The sequence below is a fragment of the Phascolarctos cinereus genome, unplaced genomic scaffold (assembly GCF_003287225.1).
Source record: "Phascolarctos cinereus isolate Bilbo 61053 unplaced genomic scaffold, phaCin_HiC Scaffold_726;HRSCAF=1367, whole genome shotgun sequence".
NCBI lineage: Eukaryota > Metazoa > Chordata > Mammalia > Diprotodontia > Phascolarctidae > Phascolarctos > Phascolarctos cinereus.
In genome coordinates this window covers 64,953,102-64,975,601 of record NW_027556098.1, presented here as the reverse complement: position 1 = coordinate 64,975,601, position 22,500 = coordinate 64,953,102, and the positions used below count along the sequence as shown (strand labels likewise).

The 22,500-nt window shown below is 37.9% G+C and overlaps 1 protein-coding gene across 1 annotated transcript in view; it reads left to right on the top strand.

Annotated features, from left to right (window-relative positions):
• Window positions 1-22,500, top strand: part of LANCL3 (LanC like family member 3) — a 108,291-nt gene that overhangs the window by 64,679 nt on the left and 21,112 nt on the right. The window contains exons 2-4 of the mRNA XM_020979882.2: window positions 7,364-7,487; window positions 9,909-10,106; window positions 19,869-20,076. Of these exons, the coding sequence (XP_020835541.1) occupies window positions 7,364-7,487; window positions 9,909-10,106; window positions 19,869-20,076 (530 nt within the window). The remainder of the gene's footprint in view (window positions 1-7,363; window positions 7,488-9,908; window positions 10,107-19,868; window positions 20,077-22,500) is intronic.

The following is a 22,500-nucleotide window of genomic DNA, read 5'->3' as shown; positions in this document are numbered from 1 at the left end:
TCCTGAGATGAGGATTGATAGACAAGAATCAAAATCTGATGGACATATTAGGATGTGCTGTAGTAAAAGGATATCCAGAAAGAAAGACAGGAGATCTAGACTCTAGTTCTGGAACAAACTTCGACCCAGAGGAAATCAATCTCACCTTCTGTGTTAGGGTCTCTTCATGCACTCCCTCACGGTCAGACCCTTGGTTTCCCCCTGAAAGCTTTGGACCCTCAGCCTTCACTTGTGGAGACTAGAGGAAGTCCAGAAACCAGCTAATTCAGATAAATGATACAAGACTAAATCTGCTTAATAACCCCCTTGCCATCGCCGATTGTGAGGAGGGGAATTAGGGCAAAGGACCCAAAACCCAGCAGACTCCTTAAGCCTGAAGTATGAACACCTGCTGCGATAATAACCCTAGCCCCGACTCACTTTGATTTTCTCAGCTTTAACTACAAGCACTGGGGATTCCAAGCTACTGTCACTCCTACACATAGGTGGCATGGTTCCCATTCACACGTTCCTCTTCCCCTCTTATTCACATAAGTGAGTCGTTCTAAATGCGACATCATATTCCTTTTGTACCTCGGTACATCCTGAGGCTGGCTAGTTTTCAATCCCAAAGATTCTTTCAAATGCCAGCGCTGGGAATACATCCCCTTCTCTCTCTCTTTCTTTCTTTCTCTCTCTCTCTCTCTCTCTCTCTCTCTCTCTCTCTCTCTCTCTCTCTCTCTCTCTCTCTCTCTCTCTCTCTCTCTCTCTCTCTCTCTCTGTCTCTGTCTCTCTTCCTTCCTTCCTTCCTCTCTTTCTTTCACAAAGCTCTAGGTACTAATTGGTAGCTCTAAGCAGCTGTGTTCCCTCCCGCCTCCCCCCTTGCACAGCTGTTCCCCCTCTTCTGGCATTCTCAGACTTTGACATTCTGGGGCCTCAGTTTCTCTCGTGATTCAAAGGAAGGGAGTGGACACAAAAGACCGTGTCAGCTCTAAACTTTTATAGTTCAGTGGTTGTTTAGACTTTATTCAATATCAAAGAACCTTCAAACTTGCTTCATACCTTCTTGTTCATATGCTTCTTGTAAGGAAAATTCATTTGAGATTTCACCCTAATTAATGAGGCAAAACTCAGTACAAAGAGAATTAGAGGAGTTTTTTTATAAGTATGGGAAGGTAGCAAGACAACCCTGGATATCAGCTATGGCTTCAAGGTAAAGCCAGCTTTTATTGGGAACTTTAAAGACTATTCAGATAGGTCGACCTCAGCAAAAGAGGCTGGGCCCTTGCATCTCAGTTCCTCCCCAAGGTTGCAAGAACTACAATTTGCAGGTGGGGAGGAGTGTGTGACATGTAGCAGGTAATACGAAAAGCTTCAGAATTGGTGTTGGGTTGCCTTCTCCAACACGGAGAAGCAGGACTGGGAACAATGGGATAGATATGGAGTCATCATAACTTTCTTTCCTTTTTTTGGCAATTGGAGTTAAGTGACTTGCCCAGGGTCACACAGCTAGTAAGTGTTAAGTGTTTGGCCTGAGGCTTTGGTCTGAGGATTTGAACTCAGGTTCTCCTGACTTCAGGGTCAGTGCTCTATCCACTGTACCACCTAGCTGACCCCATAACTTTCAATATACTCTTGTATCTTCTGCCTTAAGATATGATGATGAAATTTAGTCTACAAAAGGAAGTTTTATCATACACAAGGAAGGGTACTAATGCTATATAATTAGGGATGGAAGGTGGTGGTAGTGATCCCCCCCGGCCCCCGCTTTTCCTCCTCTTTTTGCAATGGCTTAAGTGAATGAAGGAGCCTTCTTGGCAAGCCCCCTCCACTTTTTTCACCCAAAGACACCCTCCCTAATGACTACAGTTAGATGGTACAGTTGATAGTACACTGGCCCTGGAGTCTAGAGACCCAAGTTCAAATTTAGCCTCAGACACATTAGCTATGAGACCCTGAGTAAATCATTTCACATCTCTTTGCCTTAGTTTCCTCAGCAATAAAATGGGGGTAATAATAACCTGACTCCCCATCCCCTAGGGTTGTTGTCAGGATCAAATAAGATAGTGATTGTATAGCACCTGTCACATAGTAAATGTTATATACATGCTAACTATTATTATTTCTAAAATCAAAGATATAATTATAATGCCTTATCTTTTCCCCCAAGTGGTAGGTTTTAATAGTGAGTGAAGTGGATGGGGTCCTTAGGAGGAGGGAAAAGTGACAACTGTAGGAGAGAATCTAAAGGCTTATTTCTCTGGAAGAAAAAGCAAGAAAACCCTTTTCATCTCCCCCCTCCCATACCTAACTATAATGAGTTATTCTTTTTATTTGCTGATCAATAAACCCTAGGAAAAGTCTGGTCTGTGCACTGAGATAAGGAATTGCATGCATAACAAGTCACTATCCTGTGCAAAAGCTTCTGCTTCTCTTTGTTTCTTTACTCTGTTTTTGAGTGATAAGAGGAAACCACCCAGATAGGATGCATGACCTGAGGAGGTTTTACAACAATATTTCAGCAACCAGTTCTCTGTTCTAAACTGCTGATTAGAGATGCAAGAAAAATGACCACCACCCATCAAACACACTCATTTTTATTCTGGGTTAAAAAAACCCCAACAAACAAGTGATCAAGCAAACCAAATAAAATTATAACAATAAATGCTTAACTGGGGAACAAAAAATTAAGTCAACCCTTAATTATCTTGCTAAATTGAGATAAAGACAGCATGGATTATCAGATTACCAAATTATCAGATTAATTAAAAAAACCTTCTTTTTAGTCTTCCTTTGCATTGTTCTTCCCCCACTTTGTGGAATTTCCTGGTTAAGTGAATTCAAGAGCCAAATTAGACAGACAGGATATTAGAATATTAAAAAATTTTAAAAAAAAAGAAGAGTTCTTTCAGGTAAATGATTGGTGGTAATTTATCACAAAGCTTATTGAGTTTGTGGTATAAAGAACGGGCTAAAAGTATTAAGGCCCAAGAGGACATCTAACTTGATTATGTTGCCAGAATGGTACTAGATTTTGAGGTGAGTGAGATTTTATTTAATACCACTGAAAGCCAGCCTGTGGTAGTGAAAAATTCTTATCCATAAAAGTGGGGGGGCTGAGCTAAATGATCACTAAAGTCTTTTTCAGCTCTCTGTCTATAGTCCAATGATCAATGGACTCAAAGACAGAACACCTGGGTTGGAGTTCCTGTTCTTATACTTACTGGACAACCCCTCTGAACTTCAACTCCTTCCTTTGTAAACTAGATGTAATAATACTTATAATACTTACCCGGCCCTTCTGCAAAAAGAACTTTCTGAACCAATGTTCTTAATTTTCTTTTGTGTCATGGCACCTTCGGCAGCCTGGTGAAGTCTATAGACACCTTCTCAGAACAATGTTTCTAGATGCATAAAATAAAATGGGAAGGAATACAAAGGAAAGCAAGTATATTGAAATATAGTGAGAAAATAATTCCTAAAATTAGTAGATCCCTTGAGGACCCCAGGTTAAGAACCCCTGCTCTATACTGTAATCTGAGACCCTGGGCAAGTCACTCACTGATAATAATATCAGTCGATGAAACAGATAGCACAAAATGATGAGATGATTATAGTGTTGAGAAAATAAGATAATTTAAAGTTAAAGGTTAGGGTTAGAATTATAAATGGAAGATTACTTTGTGATTTTTTTCTTTTTGATTTTCTTTAATTTTCAGTTCCAAACTTTCTCCCTCCTCCTCCCTTTCCCTCACCCACTGAGAAGGCAAGAAAAACAAAGCCCGTTATAAATACAAATAGTCATACAAAACAAATTCCCACGTTGGAATTTAGATTTAGAATTCCCACTTGTCCCCCAAGAAAGAGAAAGAAAGAAAAAAATAAGGAAGAGAGAAAGAATGAAATTGCTCTTTGATCAGCTTTGGTCTGCTGAGTTCATCCGCTCTATCTCTGGAGATGGATAGTATGTTTCACCATGAATCCTTTGGAATTTTGGTGGGTCATTACACAAATAAGAATTTCTAAGTCTTCCAAGGTTTATTATTCTAAAAATATTTTTGTTGTTTTTTGGTTGTATCCAACTCTCCATGACCCCATTTGGGAAATATACTAGAGTGGTTTGCCATTTCCTTCTCCAGCTCATTTTACAGATGAGAAAACTGAGGCAAACAGAGTTAAGCAATTTGCCCAGGGTCACACAGCTAATAAGTGTCTGAGGCCAGATTTGAACCCAGGCCTAACTCTAGGCCTGGCACTGTATCCACTGTACCATCTAGCTGCCCTTCTTGCAATACTATTTTTGTATAAAAACCATCCCTTTCATCATTTCTTATGGCACAAGAGTATCCCACCACATTCATATACCATAACTTGTTCAGCTATTTTCTAATTGATGAGCAATCTTTTATTTTCTAATCCTTTGTTACCCCTAAAAGAGCTGCCATAAGTATTTTTGTCTTTTTCCTTTTTCTTTGAATTCTTTAGGGTATAGACCTAGTAGTGGTCAAAGTACACAGACAGTTTAATGACTTTGGGGACATAGTTTCAAATTGCTTTCTGGAATGGTTGGACTAGTTCATATCTCCATCAACAGTGAATTATAGAAACTGCAATTCCCATAGCCCCTTCAGCATTTGTCATTTTCCTTTTTAGTCGATTTAGCTAATCTGGGGGGTATGAGATAGTACCTCAGAGTTGCTTTAATGTGCATTTCTCTAATTATTAGTGATCTAGGGCATTTTTTTTCATGTAGCTATTGATAGCTTGTGTTTCTTCTGAAAAATATATATTAATATTCTTTGACCATTTATTAATTGAGAAAAGGCTCTTATTCTTGTAAATTTGTCTCAGTTCCCTTTACATCTTAGAAATGAGACTTTGGAAATTACAAATATTTTCCCTGATTCCCTGTTTTTCTTCTAATTTTAGCTGTATTGGTTTTATTTGTAAAAAATAACTTTTTAATTTTATGTTTTCAAAATTTCTATTCTACCTACTGTGAAGAGCTCTCTCTATTTTACTCTCTCTCTTGTCTCTGTCTCTGTCTCCTTTCTCTGTCCTATTTGGTTATAAACTCTTCTTTTATTCATAGATATGACAGGTAATTTCTTCTATGCTTCTCTAATTTGCTTATGTCATTTATTTCTAAAACATGTATTCCATTCGGACCTTATCTTTTATATGATATTGGCCTACACTATACCTAGTTCTGCCAGACTATTTTCCAGTTTTCCCAACAGTTTTTGTTTAATCATGTTCCTTAGTGAATTTTTGCCCCAAGAGCTGGGATCTTTGGGTTTATAAAAAACACTAGGTTACTGTGCTGATTTGCTTTTATATATGATGTATCTAATCTATTCCACTGGTCAGTCTCGATTTCTTATCCAGTATCAAACTGTTTGGACAGTTATTACTTTGTAGTATAGTTTGAGATCAGATACTGCTAAGCATTTGTCCTTTCTCATCTTTTGTTCATTGATTTCCTTGATATTCTTGACTTTTGTTCCTCCAGACAAATTTTAAAAAAGTGTTTTTCTTGCTCTGTAAAGTGGTCCTTTTATAGTTTGATCAGTATGACACTGAATAAGTAAATTTATCTAGGCAGAATTATTACTTTTATTATATTGGCTTATAAAATATTATATGTTTTTATATTGGCCTAATTGAATATTTCTCCAATTATTTACAACTGTCTTTATTTGTATAAAGACTACTTTGTAGTTGTGTTCCTGTGTGTGTCTTAGCAGGTAGACACACACTTATTTTATACTGTCTGTAGTTATTTAAAGTAGAATTTCTTTTTCTATTTTGAAAGATGACTTTAAATGAATTGGAAAGAAAAATAGAGAAAACTGATGTTAAGAACTGAGAAAAATGCCTGAGACTGAACCCCGTTTTGACTGGGGAGATGAAGGGAACCTTGGAGTCTTCTAGGAATTTAAAGCAGGACAGCTTGATTTTAGTGTCACCCTAGAGGTAGCTAAGAAAAGAGGGGTTGAAAAAGTAGATCACTCCTTAATTGGTAATCACAGAGATTAAGTTGGTTAAAAACATAAAAACATAAAATTGGTAAAAACAAGATGAAATCTTCATGAAGATGAGAAATTCCAGTTTTACTGTGTATTCATGATACTATAGCCTTTTTTTTTAGTATTGCTTATAGAACACAATTTCTGTTACTTTATATTATGTATAGTATATGTGTTGGATTTTTTTTTCCATCTCCCCAGTCAGATGGTAAACACTTTAAGGGCAAAGATTGCCCCTCCCCCCTAGTGCTTTACATACAGTTATATTTATTTATTGAATCAATGTTTATTATTATTATTAAAGAATATTAAGTCTGGGTCAAGCAAATCAGAGTAGTGCATTGTAACTAGTTAATAAATTGTTGCTATCGTACTGCAAAATGAAGTAGTGACTTGAGTGCCAGATGTAACGTGAATTAATTAGAAGTCTTAATCTCAGAGGAGAGAATAAAACTGAATGGATTTCACCTTGATCCAGGAATATGTTCATGCAGGGCAAGACTGAACTATATAGGGAATCGTTTTCTATTTGTTTTGTTTCAGACAGCCTTGTCCACTTCCTAAGGCTGGAAGATCCTGCTTATTATATTGATTGATGCATTAGATGGTAAGCACTGTAGGAAGAACATCATGCTACATACAGATAATCTCATTTTGACCTTTATGAGACATCATTTTGCTGCATGCAAATTTATCTCAATAATTGTCTATTCAAGTTTAGTTTCAATGGTGAAACCATTCCATGATGGCTAAAAGCTTCAGCTGAGCATGTCAGGTAGTCGTGGTTTTCAAGAATAGTGCCTCTCTAAGCACAATCTAAATGTCTCCTAATTGAAGCATAATGTCTGGGCCAAACCTGTACTGCGCACGAAGAGTAACAGACTAGTTAAGCATGAAAATAAAGATGTTTATTATTGGCTCTTGTCTGAGTCATGCCTGTAGCCGGGGGACAGTGATTAATGATGACACAGATGAAAAGTGGTCTGCTAGAGCCTGTGTGTGATAACGGACTTTGAGCAGAGAAGATATGATTTGACCTTAAAAGAAAAACTCATAATAGAGAAATTAATGGTTGGGTAAGGTAAGGATTGTACAGAAGTTATTACCATATATACAAAGGGTGTGAGGGATATGTGAGCTGACTGTAATCAAGGTTTGTATTTGACCAAAGAAAAAGGGAGAGGAAGGAAGAAAAGAAGGAAGGAAGGAAGGAAGGAAGGAAGGAAGGAAGGAAGGAAGGAAGGAAGGAAGGAAGGAAGGAAGGAAGGAAGGAAGGAAGGAAGGAAGGAAGGAAGGAAAGAAGAGAAAAGTCTTAATAACAATATTTCCTCTTTTTTTGTGTGTTTTTTACTTAGGTGTTGACCCCAGTGCAGATCAAGTCAATCTGCCAGGCCATCCTAGAATCAGGGAAGCAGTATGCAACGAAAAAGAGAAAACCATTTCCTTTAATGTATTCTTATTATGGAACGGAATACTTAGGTAAGTAGAAGGCATAAAGAAAACCCAAGGGATGAAGGTCTTTGTGACTAAATATAACACTGACAGCAAACTGGAAGAGTGTAAATAGTAATCCTAAACTTCACATAATGAGAATTGTAGAGATGGTAATCATTTAAAATAAAGGCAAGGGGGCAGTTGTAGCTTAATTTCTACTTTTATTTGCCATCATGTAGCAGCAGAGGTTGAAACAGCAATTAGAAAGATTCCTCTAATGTAGATGCAGATTTTTTTTTGTCTAGATTGAGTTAGATTTTCAAACTCCTTGAAAAAATTTATTTTAACTCTTCTGTGCAGTAGGGAAGGTTGACTGCAGCTGCTTTCACTTAAGAAACATCTTCAAAATGGACAGACCAAAACTAAGAATGCTGATTGATAATGATTATAGAGATACAATCCACACCAAATGAGAGGTGATTACGTCTCTTAACTCTGAGTACCTGCAAGAATGAGCCTACAGAACACAAGAACAGAAACTTCCTGAGAGGGTATTTAGTGAGAACCTAAGCTGTTGGCTTCCCTGCATTGGTCAGTGAAACAGCAATGGATCTAGAGTCAGAGGACATACTATCTTTGTGATGTTGAATAATCAACTTAACCTTTCAGGACCTCGTTTTCTTTTTCTGTAAAATAAGGAGGTTGGACTTCTGAGTTGCCCTCTAATTATAAATTTGACTGGCCATGATTGGATATTGTATCCACTACATGGGCAACTAGGTGGCAAAGCAGATAAAGTGCTGGGCCTAGAGTAAGAAACATTCATCTTTCTGAATTCACATCTGGCCTCAGACACTTAATAACTGTGTGACTCTGGACAAGTCCCTTAACCCTGTTTACCTCAGTTTCCTCATCTGTAAAATGAGCTGAAGGAGAAAATGGCAAACCATCCTAGCGTCTTTGCCAAGAAAACTCCTAATGGGGTCATCAAGAGTTGGACATGACTGAAATGTCTGAATAACAACAAAGCAGCATCTATTACATGTATGTTCATATGTGTAGAATAAACAGCAGAAATCTAATATAGTAGATTTTTAAAATTTTATTTTATTATATAGCATGTGTCTTAACAATATGATGATTTAAAAATATATGTGGTATCCACTTAAAATCCTGTTCACTTATCACGTTTTTAAAAAATTCCTCATTTATTCCCCCGAAGAGCAATATTAATAGCAGCCCTGACCTCTCTAGGCAGGACATGGAAATACATTTTTATTTAACTTTTTTTCCTATTAGAATTTTTTCTTCTAGTGGCAGGATAAACTGACATTTTCTTACAAAACAGACTTTTCAAACTAAATCTTTAATCATACTACAACTGCCAATGAAGTATAAGAACAGTGCTTTCAAGTTTCTTGACTCTAATTTTAAAGATGATAATTTTTAATCCAGAGACCAGAAAGCTCCTTACAACTTCTTTTGAAAGCCCAGATTTTGGAAATAGGATGCTTACTTGAGTTTCCTTTTGCAGTTTTGCGGTTATTGGCACATTTTAAAAAATTGAAACAATGTTTATCCTAAAATCCTTTGATAGGGATGACTAGAAATTAGATAGAGATAAGAAAGCCAAAAAGCTTTCTAAAAGACAACAAAGCACCAGTCAAAAAGAAGTAAAGCTCCTGCCCAGACAATAAATTGTGCTAGCTGGAGCAAAGTCAAAGACATCTGAGTGGGAGGAAGAAAGCATCAAATATGAAAAGTTGCCTAAAGAACAAGCCCTAAGATTTGGGTATTGATGACAGCGCCTCCCCATTAGTGTATACCACACTAATTTGAATCTGAAAGAGGAGGAGTAAAATTTAACTTTTCTTTACTAATTTTTTTTTCTAAAGAAAATACAAATGTATAGTGCATAAACAGTATTGCTGAAGAAACTGTTTCAAATGCCTGAAGACTGTTCTAGGCCTGGTGTGGTGATTTGCATCTGTAATCCCTACTGCTCTGGGTCGTGGAGGCTGGTTCATTGCTTGAGTTCAGGACTTCTGAGCTCTAGTAGAACTAAAGCTAATTGAACGTACACACTAAGTCTGGCACCAATAAAGTGAGCCCCTCAGAGGTGAAGGGCCACCAGGCTCCTCAAGGAGAGGCAAATTAGCCCAAAGTCAGAAAAATGGAGCAGGTGCGGATCATATTGGGAAGAGGCCTGTTAGTAGCCACTGTACTTCCAGCCTAAGTGACAAGAAGAAAATAATGAGGAAACCTATGTGCTAATAGAAAATCATCCTAATTTTACATTAAAGTAGGTTCCCCAGAGACTATATTTTGTTGGCCTAATTGTAATTTTTTGGAAATAATAAACCCATCTTTAAAAAAAATTCCATAACTACCTCTTCACTAATCTAGGTCGGTCTCCCAGTTACTGCACCACAGTGAAGCTTTACTCCATTTTTCTTTCATTTATAGGTGCCGCTCATGGTCTGTCTTCCATTCTCCAGATGCTGCTCTCTTACCACGAGCATCTCCAACCTGCTGATCTGGAGCTGGTCTGGCAGAGTGTTGACTTCCTCATGGAACAGGAACAAAATTGCAATTGGCCTCCTGAGCTAGGAGAAATGATTGAGAGGGAAAACGAGCTGGTCCACTGGTGTCATGGAGCTCCAGGTTACACATTTCAATGTAGCTGAAAGTATCCCCCCACATCTGGCATAGCAGGAAGGAGAGAGATCGAGAAAGAGGGAGAGAGAGGGAGAGAGAGACACACACACACAGAGACAGAGACAGAGAGAGAAAGAGAGACACAGAGAAAGAGAGAGAGAGAGAGAGAGAGAGAGAGAGAGAGAGAGAGAGGAGAGAGAGAGAGAGAGACCACCTCTAGTGGCTTCTGGGAAGATACCATGTCATTCTGATGAGATAAAGGGCTCAGGGACACATTTTCCAGAGTCAGAAAATCCTAGGACTTCAAGGAGCCTGCAGAAGGGATAGAGTTCAGCTTGGCAGATTGTCTACAAGGATCACAGGGCCCTGAAAAAATATTTTAGATGTGCTTCATTTGCATTGGCCTGTCCTTATTTAAGTACATGAAAAGATACCATCGAAGTAGTCAACTATTCCTAACCAATAAAGATTTGAGAATTATACATGGGTTTTAGTTCTTAGGTGCTCTCTCTGGAGTCTTCCATATGCATAGGTGATTGAGAATTGGTTACATTATTCAGATCAAGAAGAATTATACCAGATCATAACATAGTGAACAATTAACACTGTAGCTAGGTGGTACAGTGGATAGAGCTCTAGGCCTGGAGTCAGGAGACCTGAATTTAGTTTAGTCTCAGGTATTTACTAGTTGTGTGACTCTGGGCAAGTCACTTAAGCCCTATTTGCCTCAGTTTCTCCATCTGAAAAATGAAGATGATAATAATAATAATAATAATAATGCTACCTCCCAGGGTTGTTGTGAGGATGAAATGAGGACTTTTTGTAAAGTGCTTAGCACAGTACCTGGCACATAATAAGTGCTATATGAATGTTAGCTATTATTATTACCAGCTATTATTAATTTCTCACCTGGCCATTCTCACCTCTCCTTATTACTAGGATTTGTTGCCTTCTTAGAGAGGCAACATCACTGTTGGGGTTGAAATGCAGCTTCCTATTAGAAGTCAAGGAAAGGGGAAACAAAAAGAAAAGTAGCCTGTGATTTACTTCTTGTTATTCAGGGTTTGATTTGTTTTCCTTCTTGGTGGACCATTTGCCTAACCCACTGGCCTCCATTTCATTACTTGTTAGTATCTGTAGTTGAGGGAACTCAGGGAAATTTTTTATAAATTCCTCAAACCAGTCAGTTTTGCTAGTTGTTAGTTTCAGTGGGAAAAAAAACTCAACAGGGAAAATATTTAAGTATGGGCTAATGTGAGATTTGGGAGTTATGCAGGGTTTTAATTTTTAAGTGCTCTCTCTTCAATTCTTCATAAGCACAGGCAATTGAAAATTGGTTATATTATTCAGTTTTGCCTTGGCTTGCCTGATTTCAGTAGGCAATTTATTTCCCAGTTTAAATCTACTCTGAGATCTCAGATGTTTACATTTTAATAGCTGGTTGAACCCTCTGTCTATAGGCAACATTGCACCTAGCCATTCCAGATGTTCTATCTTATACTTACATCCCTATAAGGTAAGGAATTTTAAAACAGCCACATTCACCTGCTTTACTGCCATGGTATTGTTTCTGTTAAAGTCTGTCTTCTACAACTTCTTGATCTGTCCTTACTGATGAGGAGCAGTTGACAATTTTGGATGGTGTTCTGGGCTAAGCCTGACTCAGGCCAGGCCTTGGTAGTTTGAGGTTCAGTGCTGGAACAAAATGATATATTTGTTGGTTATTTAACAGTTAACAAAAAGAGATTTGCTTAGCCAGAGCAGAAGGAAAATCAACAAGAATGGGCTTGGAGGACACCTTGAATTAATTCAGCTGAGTGAAATTACCTTCCCTCAGTTATCCATTGTGATGCACCAACCAAGTGGCAGAGCACCCCCAGACTTTCTTGCAGCTGTTTGGTACTCAGGTAACCAGGAAGTGATGTCAATAGCCTGTACCTTTAATCCACTTGAGCCAACCAGCACTCAAGGATGGCATCAATATATTGTTTTTAATTTAATTTTTAATTTTTGGAGTAAAACAAGCCTTTCCATAACATAATACAAAATAAAGATGATTGCACATGAAACTGCTAATCTACCATGCACAACTTACTATTCCTTTCAAATATACAATGAAATTATCATATAAATTCCTTTTTTTTCTTTCCCTCCCCCACCCCAGAAATGGCTACCATTAGACTCAAAAAGGCATATATATATGTGTGTGTGTATATATATGCACATGTAAAATTAAATATTTATATATACACATATATATGTAAAATTATTATACTTGATACTTTTAAAAGAACAATTAGCATAACTTACATGGAGGAGGGCTTAGGATATTGGATATTGCTCTTAGCACAAATGGTATCATTTTAGATAATTAAAGACTGGGTATGTGCCATCGTGTGTAGAATATGAATTCCTATTTCTCTTACCTTTCCTAATAGACCTCATATTCCACGTATAGAATCAGAGAATTCCATCCTCATTTTTCCAGTTAGGTTTAACCAAAGTTAATGAATCAGTGAAGTCAAATGACTTGTGGAATTTAACACAACTAATTAATGGGAAACCTTTGCTCTCACTATTTGATTTACCTTTTTTTTGGGGGGGGAGCCTCATACTTGTCCATTTTATTTGATGAAGCTCTTAACTAAACAAACTTTAATGGATCTGTAATTGCACTGATGTTGGTGCTCCCTCCAGTGTGTACTCTTAAAAACCCATCTCTGTCTTCTCATTCTGTGCAATTGTTGCCCTTATTTTTCCAGACTCTTCTTAATGGATCTACACAATGGACTAACAGCTTTCCTCTAGGTCTTTAAACATTCCATGTGTGACAATGCATCACAAAGATTATCCTCCTGTTACCCCTTGTTCTTACTATGTGATAAGTCCACATCTTTTCCCAATAAGATATTTCCTGGATTGTATCTTTTATGCTGCTTTTTATGCATACATCCAATATTGCTAACTTGCCAAGGACTAGTTATGCCTACTAAACATCTCTCTGCTGCCTTTTTGTCAACCATCACTTTGGAGATTTTGCTGCCGCATGATTTATAGTCATATAATATCACTGGAAGAAATATTGGTGTTAAAGAGAATTTTTTTTAATGTCATCAAACAGTTTGTTTCAGAGCAATCTCTCGAATTCAATTTAGGACCATTAGGGTTTATGTTCCCCTACTATAGCCTTGCAAGTCACTACCACACCTTGCTGTGGTATTAAAGTAGGACCTTAGTGGAGGAAACCGAGCCTAAATGCCGCACAAGTCGATAAATGTCCTGAAAATCATTTTCCTCAATTGAGGCAATGTCAGGCAATCAGCATAGTTGTTTGTTTGGGGGAGCATCATTCCATTCTAATATTGGCTCCATTGGTACTTATCCTTATAATCCCCCTTTAATAATATTACTACATAGTCTAAAGTTTCCCGAAGCACTATAGCTGCAGATTACATTAATGTTTAAATTACATTAGGACTAATAAATGTTCTGATGGGATCTGGGATACTCTCAGGTTGAAGGGGACAGTTGAAGAATTAGAAAAGCCCCACAAAAAGAACTAAACCTGCTTTTAATACCCAAACTTGCCATATGAAAGTCTTTTTTATAATGTATGATTTCGTACATAACATTTTGTAGAGGAAATATCATGAACATGGAAAGCTTCTTATTAAAAAAACATATTTCAACTAAGATCATAGAATTCAGAGAGGAATCTAGAGATCATCTTGTGTCATGAAATCAGGAAATCTCTGAGTTAGAAGAGACCTCTGAGGTCATCTTATGCTTATCCAGCTTCAATGCTTATCCAAACAGGAGCCCCATGTACTAAGAATTTATCCTCCAGCTTCTCCTTGAAAGTCTGCAGTGACATCCCTCTATCTCTTCGGGCAGTGCTTTCCATTTTTCAAGAGCTCTAAGTGTTAGGAAGCCCTTCCTTATATTGAATCTAAATCACCCTCTTGGCAACTTTTACCCGTTGCTCCTAGGTCTTCTCTCTGGGGCCAAGAGGAGTAACATCATTTCCACATGAAGACAGTTGTCATGTCCCCTTTAAGTCTTCTCTTCTCCAGATATGACACAGTTCTATCACTCTTCTATTTGCTATCTTCTAGACTGGCTTGTGAGTAACTTTTCTAAAAAGGTGCCATCCAGAAAGCAACGGTCCAGATTTGGTCTCACCAGAGGAGAGTAAAATTGGACTGCTACTTCTTCTTTTTTGTGTACCATGTTTCTATTAGTGAGTCAATGAGTCAATAAACATTTATTAATCATTTACTATGGGCTGGGCACTGTGCAAAGTGCTGGGGATACAAAAAGAGGCAACATTAATGCAGCCTAATATTAAGGTAGTTTTATATAATTGTAATTGATGCTCATAAACCATAACTCTTAGTGATAGCTAAACTGAAGAAAAATTAAATTATATTCCATGTGATTTTAGTGTAGTTTAATCTAGTAGCTTGAAAATTGGCAATAGTATATATCACAGCTCTCAGTTAACCAGAATATACAACTAAACTGAATAATTCAATTCTCAACCATTTCTGAATAGAGGATCACCATAGTTGTCATAAATTTCAATTCAGGTAAATTATGTTCTAGTCCTGACTTTGCAAATAATATGTACACTGAGGAAACAAATAAATCCTTTATATGAATCTATACAATTAGGTAATAAGGCTGGTTTTCCTCAGGAGGAACTTTTGATACACAGAATTTTGATTGAGTGACAGCATGCAATGATGTATGAGTCATGGTGATGCAAGCCTTTTAGTCCATATTTGTTAGGTGAGGGACCTTTCTTGGATTTACTATAGTAATAACTTGTATTTCCCACATTACTCTTATATATCTTTGTTAGATCAACAATAATCTCTACTCACCCCAGGTTCTAGCAGTATAATCCTTTATTCTATAGATGCAAAAATTGGGGCCCAGAAAGGCCACATGGGGAAATCTGCAAGACCACCTACTTTAATATCAGGTCCTCTGGCTTCAATTTCAGAGTTCATACCGTATCATGCTACACAGAAAATGAAATTTTGCAAAGGATAGCCTGGGAAACCCTGTTATGGACATTTCTTTTTCTTTCTACATTCTTACTGTTCAGTGTCTTTAATAAAATTGCAACATATGCTATAGCTCAGAATCATTGCATCCATTTATCCACTAAACTATAAAATCAGACCTTTTCAGAAAAAAAAAAGTGAGAAACCAAAGTGTTCAACATATCATTATTTATGCTTAGACTGTTGTTGCTAATGGTTACAGAAGCATCTGAGAGAAGTGCTCCTGACAGCTAAGGAACTGTCCATTTATATCAGAAACTGGTAGAGTGAACCTTCAATTGATGATAATAATAGAGAGTTAAATGGACAGTCTTAAACTAGGAGATCATTGTCTGCATTTGCCTTTGAAATACATTTTTGGAATGTTTTTAAAGCAGAATTTCTTTTCTGATTGTGTTTTGTTTAGATGGTATTAAAGTTTGTTTAGCTCCTCTGAGCTAACAGGAAATAAAAGTGATGATCCAGCCCAGAATCATATTGAATTGGCAACAAGTCTGAGATGAAAGCAATAATCTCAGCAAGCCAGAGATTAAACATTGTCCTCCAGTAATCCAGATGGGTTTCTTAATAGTTTCACCTTGGCCCCCTTTCAACCACATCTACATGTAACAGCAATGATAATGCTTCTTAAGTGAAATTGACCTCACTAAGCACTGTGATGTCTTATTTAAAATAAATTTATTTGCGATGCTTTTTTTGTACCACAGTAATTTCCTAACATACCCCTCTCCAATTGAACCCTCACAAAAACAGTTCAGAAAAACTGACCGACAAAATGACCGTGTCTGACAGCATATGTAACATTATGACTCAGTAATCCTTCACCTCTTTCCTGAGAGCAGAGATATTTTCTCTGAGACCAAGACTGGTCATCACAATTAATCTTAGTTAAGTTTCCTTTTTATGTTGTCTTTATTTACATTTTTGTAGTCATTATGTGTGTGACTTTTCTGGTTCTGCTTGCTTCACTCTGTACCAGTTTATATCATTACAAGTTTTTCCAAATTCCCCTTGTCATTTCTTACATCTGCTGCCTTAAAATAATGGCTGGTGTGGAATAATTGTAGCACTCTGCCCCTCATCCCAAGCCTTTTTCCACAGCCACCACCAACCAATCCTTCCAGTCAAATCCGATAAACCAATGTAATAAACACTTATTAAGTGCCTTCTGTTTGCCAAGCACTGTGCTAAGTTCTGGGTATACACTTAATAAAAAAGAAAGACAGTCTTTGCCTTTTAGGATTTTATTACATAAAGGGAAAGACAATACAAAAGGAGACCAGTATGGTAGGGGACAGGACACCAAGGGTGTCCTGTATGAGGGCATCTTGTTCTGTGGAGTGGAAACCAGGCAGGACAGCAGATACAGAGTGGAATGAGCTGAGTCCAGTTTCTGCCCTCCATAAAGGAAGGCATTCGGAAGAGTTTGGTACTCTGTCCTCCAGTCAGAGATGAGAGGAGGCTGAGGATGGTGGTGTCAATCAAGATTTGAGTTAGGGGCATGGTGATGAGATTAGAAGTAATGAGCTTATCCTGGGAGGGACATCTTGTGTCCTGGAGTTAAAGTCAGGCAGGGCAGCAGATACAAAGTGGAATGAGCAGGTTCTGCTGTCTGTAAAGGAAGGCATTGGGAGGAGTTTAGTACTCTGCCTTCCAGCCCTGCCCAGTCCCTGCCCCTACTCCTAGTCCAGTTTATGAAACTCCTGGGGTGTGGCTTCAGAGAAATGCTTTTTTCCTTCATGGAATCCCAGACAAAATGCAGCATAGAAAGCAAAGATTATTTCAGGCTACCCTCCAGAGCTATTCCCTTTCTTCCCCTCCATGCTCCTTTCCACCCTTTTCCTCTTAATATGTGAAAAGCTTTATCTCCCCATTATTACTTCACCCTCTTCCAGCCTTTCACACCTGGCTTGTTTCTAAGCCACAGCAGGGAGGAAGTACACAGTGAAAAATCAGTGTGCAGATTTACAGTATGACAGGTAGTTGCACCCAGGACTAAATTTAACCTACTGTAGGAGATCCCTGCCCACTGACTAATTTCTCCTCCAAGCACAACGCTTAGGTGGAAGCTTTTTGTAGTCCAAAGTTCTGACGGGCCAACTAGATAAGGACACTTCCTTCTTCTGGGACCTGTACACTGTGCCTGCTTTGCACAGCATTCTGACCCGTGCATATCAATAGATATGCTAACGTTGGGCTGTCCTTTCTCTTTCCTGGCCACTACAGTCAGAGTGTTTCTCCTCCAGGATGTGCTGCCAAGAGATAAAGTGACAACAAAACCAGACTTACTGTTCAAGAGAGGATCTAAGATCAGAGCCTTCCTAGTTGTCAACACTAAATTTGCTAAGTTTGTCAAATATGGAAAATATCTTTAAAACACCTTCTCATTCCCCATTTTTTAAACATCAAAATCTGTATGTAGTACTTCCCCCAGTCTCATTCAATTTATTTTTGAGAAATGTGGTAAAACTACAATTATGAATTTCTAAAATAATGAAAGTATAGGTACTTTATTAAATCCTATTACTACATCCATTCCTATATGAAAGAGAATTTTGCACTCATATTTTGTATCAAAAAATCCAGATTTCACCAAAGGCTTTTGTTTTGTACTAATACTTAAAATCAATATACAAAGTTTGTATAATCCTCAGCCCCACTTGCTGTGGGTCTGATGTCTTCTGATGCTTCAGGGCAGTCCACAGGGATAGAGGGAAGAACCCAAAAGAGCCTGTTATCCAGAAAGAATAAATCAGAGGTCATCAATAGGGTGAAAGTAGATGCTAGGAGCAATTCTAAAAGCTGAGGAATTAATGCAGTTTTAAGGGCAGCATACTACAAAAAAGAGAAATCAGTACTTGCAAGATGGCCGCATTAACTTCCTTCCTCAAAACAGTTTATGGCAGGGCTATGATAACTATGTCTGCTCTCACTCCCCTAGGATTGTAGGCTGATGTGTGAGCTGTAGCACCAAAGTGGGACCGAAGGCTATTTAAAGTTGAGGTTCTAAAAAATTACTAAATTCGGCATACCCTTTGACCTCTGTATACTAGTCCTATATCCCAAAGAGATCAAAGAATGAAGAAAAGTACTTATATGTACAAAAGTATTTATCACAGTTGTTTTTTGTCATGGTAAAGAAATAAAAATTAAGGGAGCACCCCTAAACTGGGAAATAGCTGAATAAATCATGGAATATGAATGGAATAGAATATTATTGTGGCATAAGAAATTATGAAGAGGATAGTTTCAGAGAGACCTGGGAAGGCTTGTATGAAGACAAAGTAAAGTGAGCAGAAGCAGGAGAATAATTCATACAGTTAGAACAATATTTTAAAGACAAACAACTCTGAAAGACTAAAAACTCTGGTCAATGCAATAACCACCCACAATTCCAGAGGTCTATGGGGAGAAACATGCTATCCATCTCTTGATAAGATATGATGGACTCAAAAAAGAGACATTTTTTAATATGGTCAATGCAGGAATTTGATTTGTATGAGTAAGCATATTTTATAAGGGTTTTTTTTTCCTTTTGGGAACCCAGAAGAGGAAAAATTGATTTTTATTAACTTAAAAAAAGAAATTTTAAAAAATGAAACTTTCAAAAAATAATGAGTTAACTTTTTTTTGTCATGAATCTTTTGGCAATCTGGTAAAGCCTATGAATACTCTCATTTTTAGAGAACAGGACATCTAACTAGGAAAAGCTGAGTTCAAGTCTTGCCAGCACACATAATAGGAGTGTGACCCCAGGCTAGTTATAATCTCTCAGTATTAAATGAAACTCCTTCATGCTCTAAATTGCAAGAGAAAGCACCATCTTATACTGTACATATAGGAAGTTCCTTTCCAGGCATTCCCTATACCAGTGAAATCACAGGTCTAGTTTTTATGGCAGTCCCTTTCCCATCACCAGTTATTATTATTATTTTTGCCCTCTGAAATGTGGGGCCTGGGTTCAAATCCCAGTTCTGCAGCTTTCTCACCAAATGTCCAAGCCCTGTCTCTGGGTTTCATTTTCTTTATTGTTAAAATGAGGTGGCTAACCTGAGTGGTCTCCAAGTTCTTCTGGTTCTAATCCTGTAATCTTTAGTTTAGAAGCTAGACAGCTGCTTTTCATATGAGCCCCTGTGCCTTCAGTCCCAGCTACTTGTTATCTTGGTTTATTTCTTGTCTTGCTTTTGTACTTGCTGTTTTTATTGATTGAATGGATTTATGTTGAAATCAATGTCTCCTGTCTTAAACAATGCAGGAGGACCATGAGAAGGGGGAGAGGAGGAGCAGTTCCACAGTTGCCAGGTTCAGACCTGTGAAGGAGCTACGGTCTTGTTAGGTTTTAGTGGTTCTTCTGATTTTAATTTAACCAATGTTGTGTAATAGCAGTATTTAAACATTATGCATTTTTACATTCTGTGTGAGAAAGCTAAGCTGTGCAAACATTTAATCACTGCAAATACTCATATTTGCCACAAATTATTTATCTGTGTCCATAGGAAATATCAGTCCACTTGTAAGGATAAAGGCATTATCCCAATCTAATATTTCTAGTCCTACTTTCCCCAAAGGGTACCCAAGTACAATCATAACAATTTGAAATAAATCTCAGAGAAGGTAGATCTCATTTATAAATGAAAAGTATGTTCTCTTGGTTGAGTGAAAGATGCCAACTTGAATATCTTTGACATGTTTACAGGAATCGCCTACCTATTTGCCAAAGCGTACCTGGTTTCCAAGAAACCTCAGTATCTGGACACATGTATCCGGTGTGGGGAGCTCACGTGGCGAAAAGGCCTGTTGAAGAAAGGACCTGGGATCTGCCACGGTGTGGCTGGCAGTGCCTACGTATTCCTCCTGTTATACAGGCTGACTGGAAACTCCAAATACATCTACAGAGCGCAAAGGTGAGCAGTGTCTCCAGAGAATTACACCTTTTTCCAATGATGTCTGTCCCATTTTAGAACTGTAAGGCCACAGCTTTCCTGCTTTAAGAAATAGAAAGAGGATTAGTGATGCTGAGGGCTCGTATCAGCTCAGATTCCTAAGTGCATGCTTCGTCTAGTTGTATCATTCATCTGCTCTACACCTGAATGAGGAAAGATGATGGTCATCCTGTCTGATCTGATGTTGAGGGGTAGAAGCGATTTAGGGAATAAAAGGGTCAGACCAACAAGCAATCTGGTACTATATTTTCTCTTTTGAATGGACTTGGGAAAAAAGGTTAATTGTTTTTTCTACCAAACTTTAGGAATATACCCTAAAACTTGCCATTATAAATGTTTAAAGGTCTATGAATTTGTCAAATTCTTTTGAACTCATTCATGTTTTCATCCCTATTATCTTTCCTAGCAAAACATCCATATGTTCATTACCCTTGCTGTAAAGTAGTGTTTCCAGACTTGCTCTAGTCCACTTAGAGAGTAGCAGAATTGGGAAGGTAGAATAGGAAATTTGGAAAGTAACCAAAAGTTTAGTATCTGAGCCCCAAATTATGCCAACTAAACCATACCACCCCTCTTTTTGTGCAGACTCTGGATCCTTCTATCCTATGAGCTAAAAGAGATCCCTTCTTTACTTACAAGACATACAAGTATTATGGTTTTGTCTCATTTATATATTTTCCCATTATCCACTATCATTGATCATGATCATCAGGTGATAAGTATAGAAACATCTCATCTGACCAGAACTGAGCCATTTGGTGATATCTACCACATAGCCGAGAACTGGGAAATAAGCAGAAAAAAGCATGTGAGCATTCAAAGTAGATATTCCAAATTCGATGTTCTAAAGCACAAGTATTTTTCTCAAATCAGAAGGAAACTTCTGATTCTTACTCTGAGGCAGGTAGGTAGTTCAATGGATAGAATGCTGGCCCTGGAGTCAGGGAGAAAAGTTTAGATCCAACCTCAGACTTTTTTTTTTTTCCTTTTTGGTAAGGCAATTGGGGTTGTGACTTGCCCAGGTCACACAGCTAGTAAGTGTTAAGTGTCTGAGGCTGGATTTGAACTCAGGTCCTCCTGACTCTAGGGCCAGAGCTCTATTCACTGTGCACCTAGCTGCCCTTCAGACATTTTATTAGCTGTGTGACCTTGGGCAAGTCACTTAACCTCTTTCTGTCTCAGTTTCTTTATCTATGACAGGGCTATAATAATAACACCTACCTCCCAAGGTTGTTGTGAGTACAAAATGAAAGAGTATTTGTTAATTGCTTTGCAAATTTTGAAGTGCTATATAAATGATAGCCATTATTATTTGACACATTTATACTGAGGTCCATTATCTGTTCTGTAGACCCAAGCTTATCCCACCTACCAAAATAGGAGAGAGGATAGGTGGAAGGTAGAAAGACTACTTTAAGGCAAGGCAGCTAAGAAGCCCATTGAGCTATAGGAGGCCTGCCTAGACCACATGGTGGCAACTTATGGCCCAGATGTCATTTTTTCAAGATATCTTTTTGTACTTCAGAAATCTATTATTTCATTAGTGTGGGTATGACTTCCAATGATGCATTGTCAACCCTCTATAACTTGATGGGCAATCATTGAGAAATTTTGTGGCTGAAAAATTTGTCACTCTATAGCCAACCTGGCCTTTATGAACTTAGCTTGACTGGTCCTCAGAGAAGTCATATATCCTATAACCAAGCCCTTCTTTGAAGTCTTAAACTTGTGCTATGTTTTGAAAGCCCAAGCTTACCTATGAACCAGTAAGAGGCATTAGAGTGAGACTCAGAGGAAGTTTAAGGATATCACACTAATAAATGTTCTTGGGAGGAATGAAGTACTCTCTTCTATGTAATTTTGCATAACTGTTAGGCATGGGTACTGATTCTGTAACGGGTAGGGCAATTGGAGCTTTATTCCAGGATGCTGAATTGGAAATATGCCACATTTATAAGGTTCTGGTAACACTTTAGTCTTTCAGCAGAACAGAAATGACAGCACTTAGAAGCTAGTTAGCAACAACAATTAATTAAAATAGGAAGCTACTAGCCAGGCAGGAAGGAAGGAGTAAGATCCTCCTCCACTCCACTTCCCTGCCTGCCTCTTGCCTCAGAAGTGGTTTGTGATATTTGTTCCAGGTATAAAAATTCCTAGTTGTGACTCTGACGGACACCTAATGGTAGCATTTATTAAGCCCTGAAGTATGGTATACAATGTCATATGGCAAAAGAATTGTGGCCTTATCTCAACATAGTAAAACAACCACCTTGAATATGTTTGTGATCTTAGGTCTTGAAGTTACTTTCAGGGTCACCAATGTATTCAGTTTTCACGATGGTTCACATAGATCTGTTCCCACTGAGATTTGTGAGAAAGATGTCA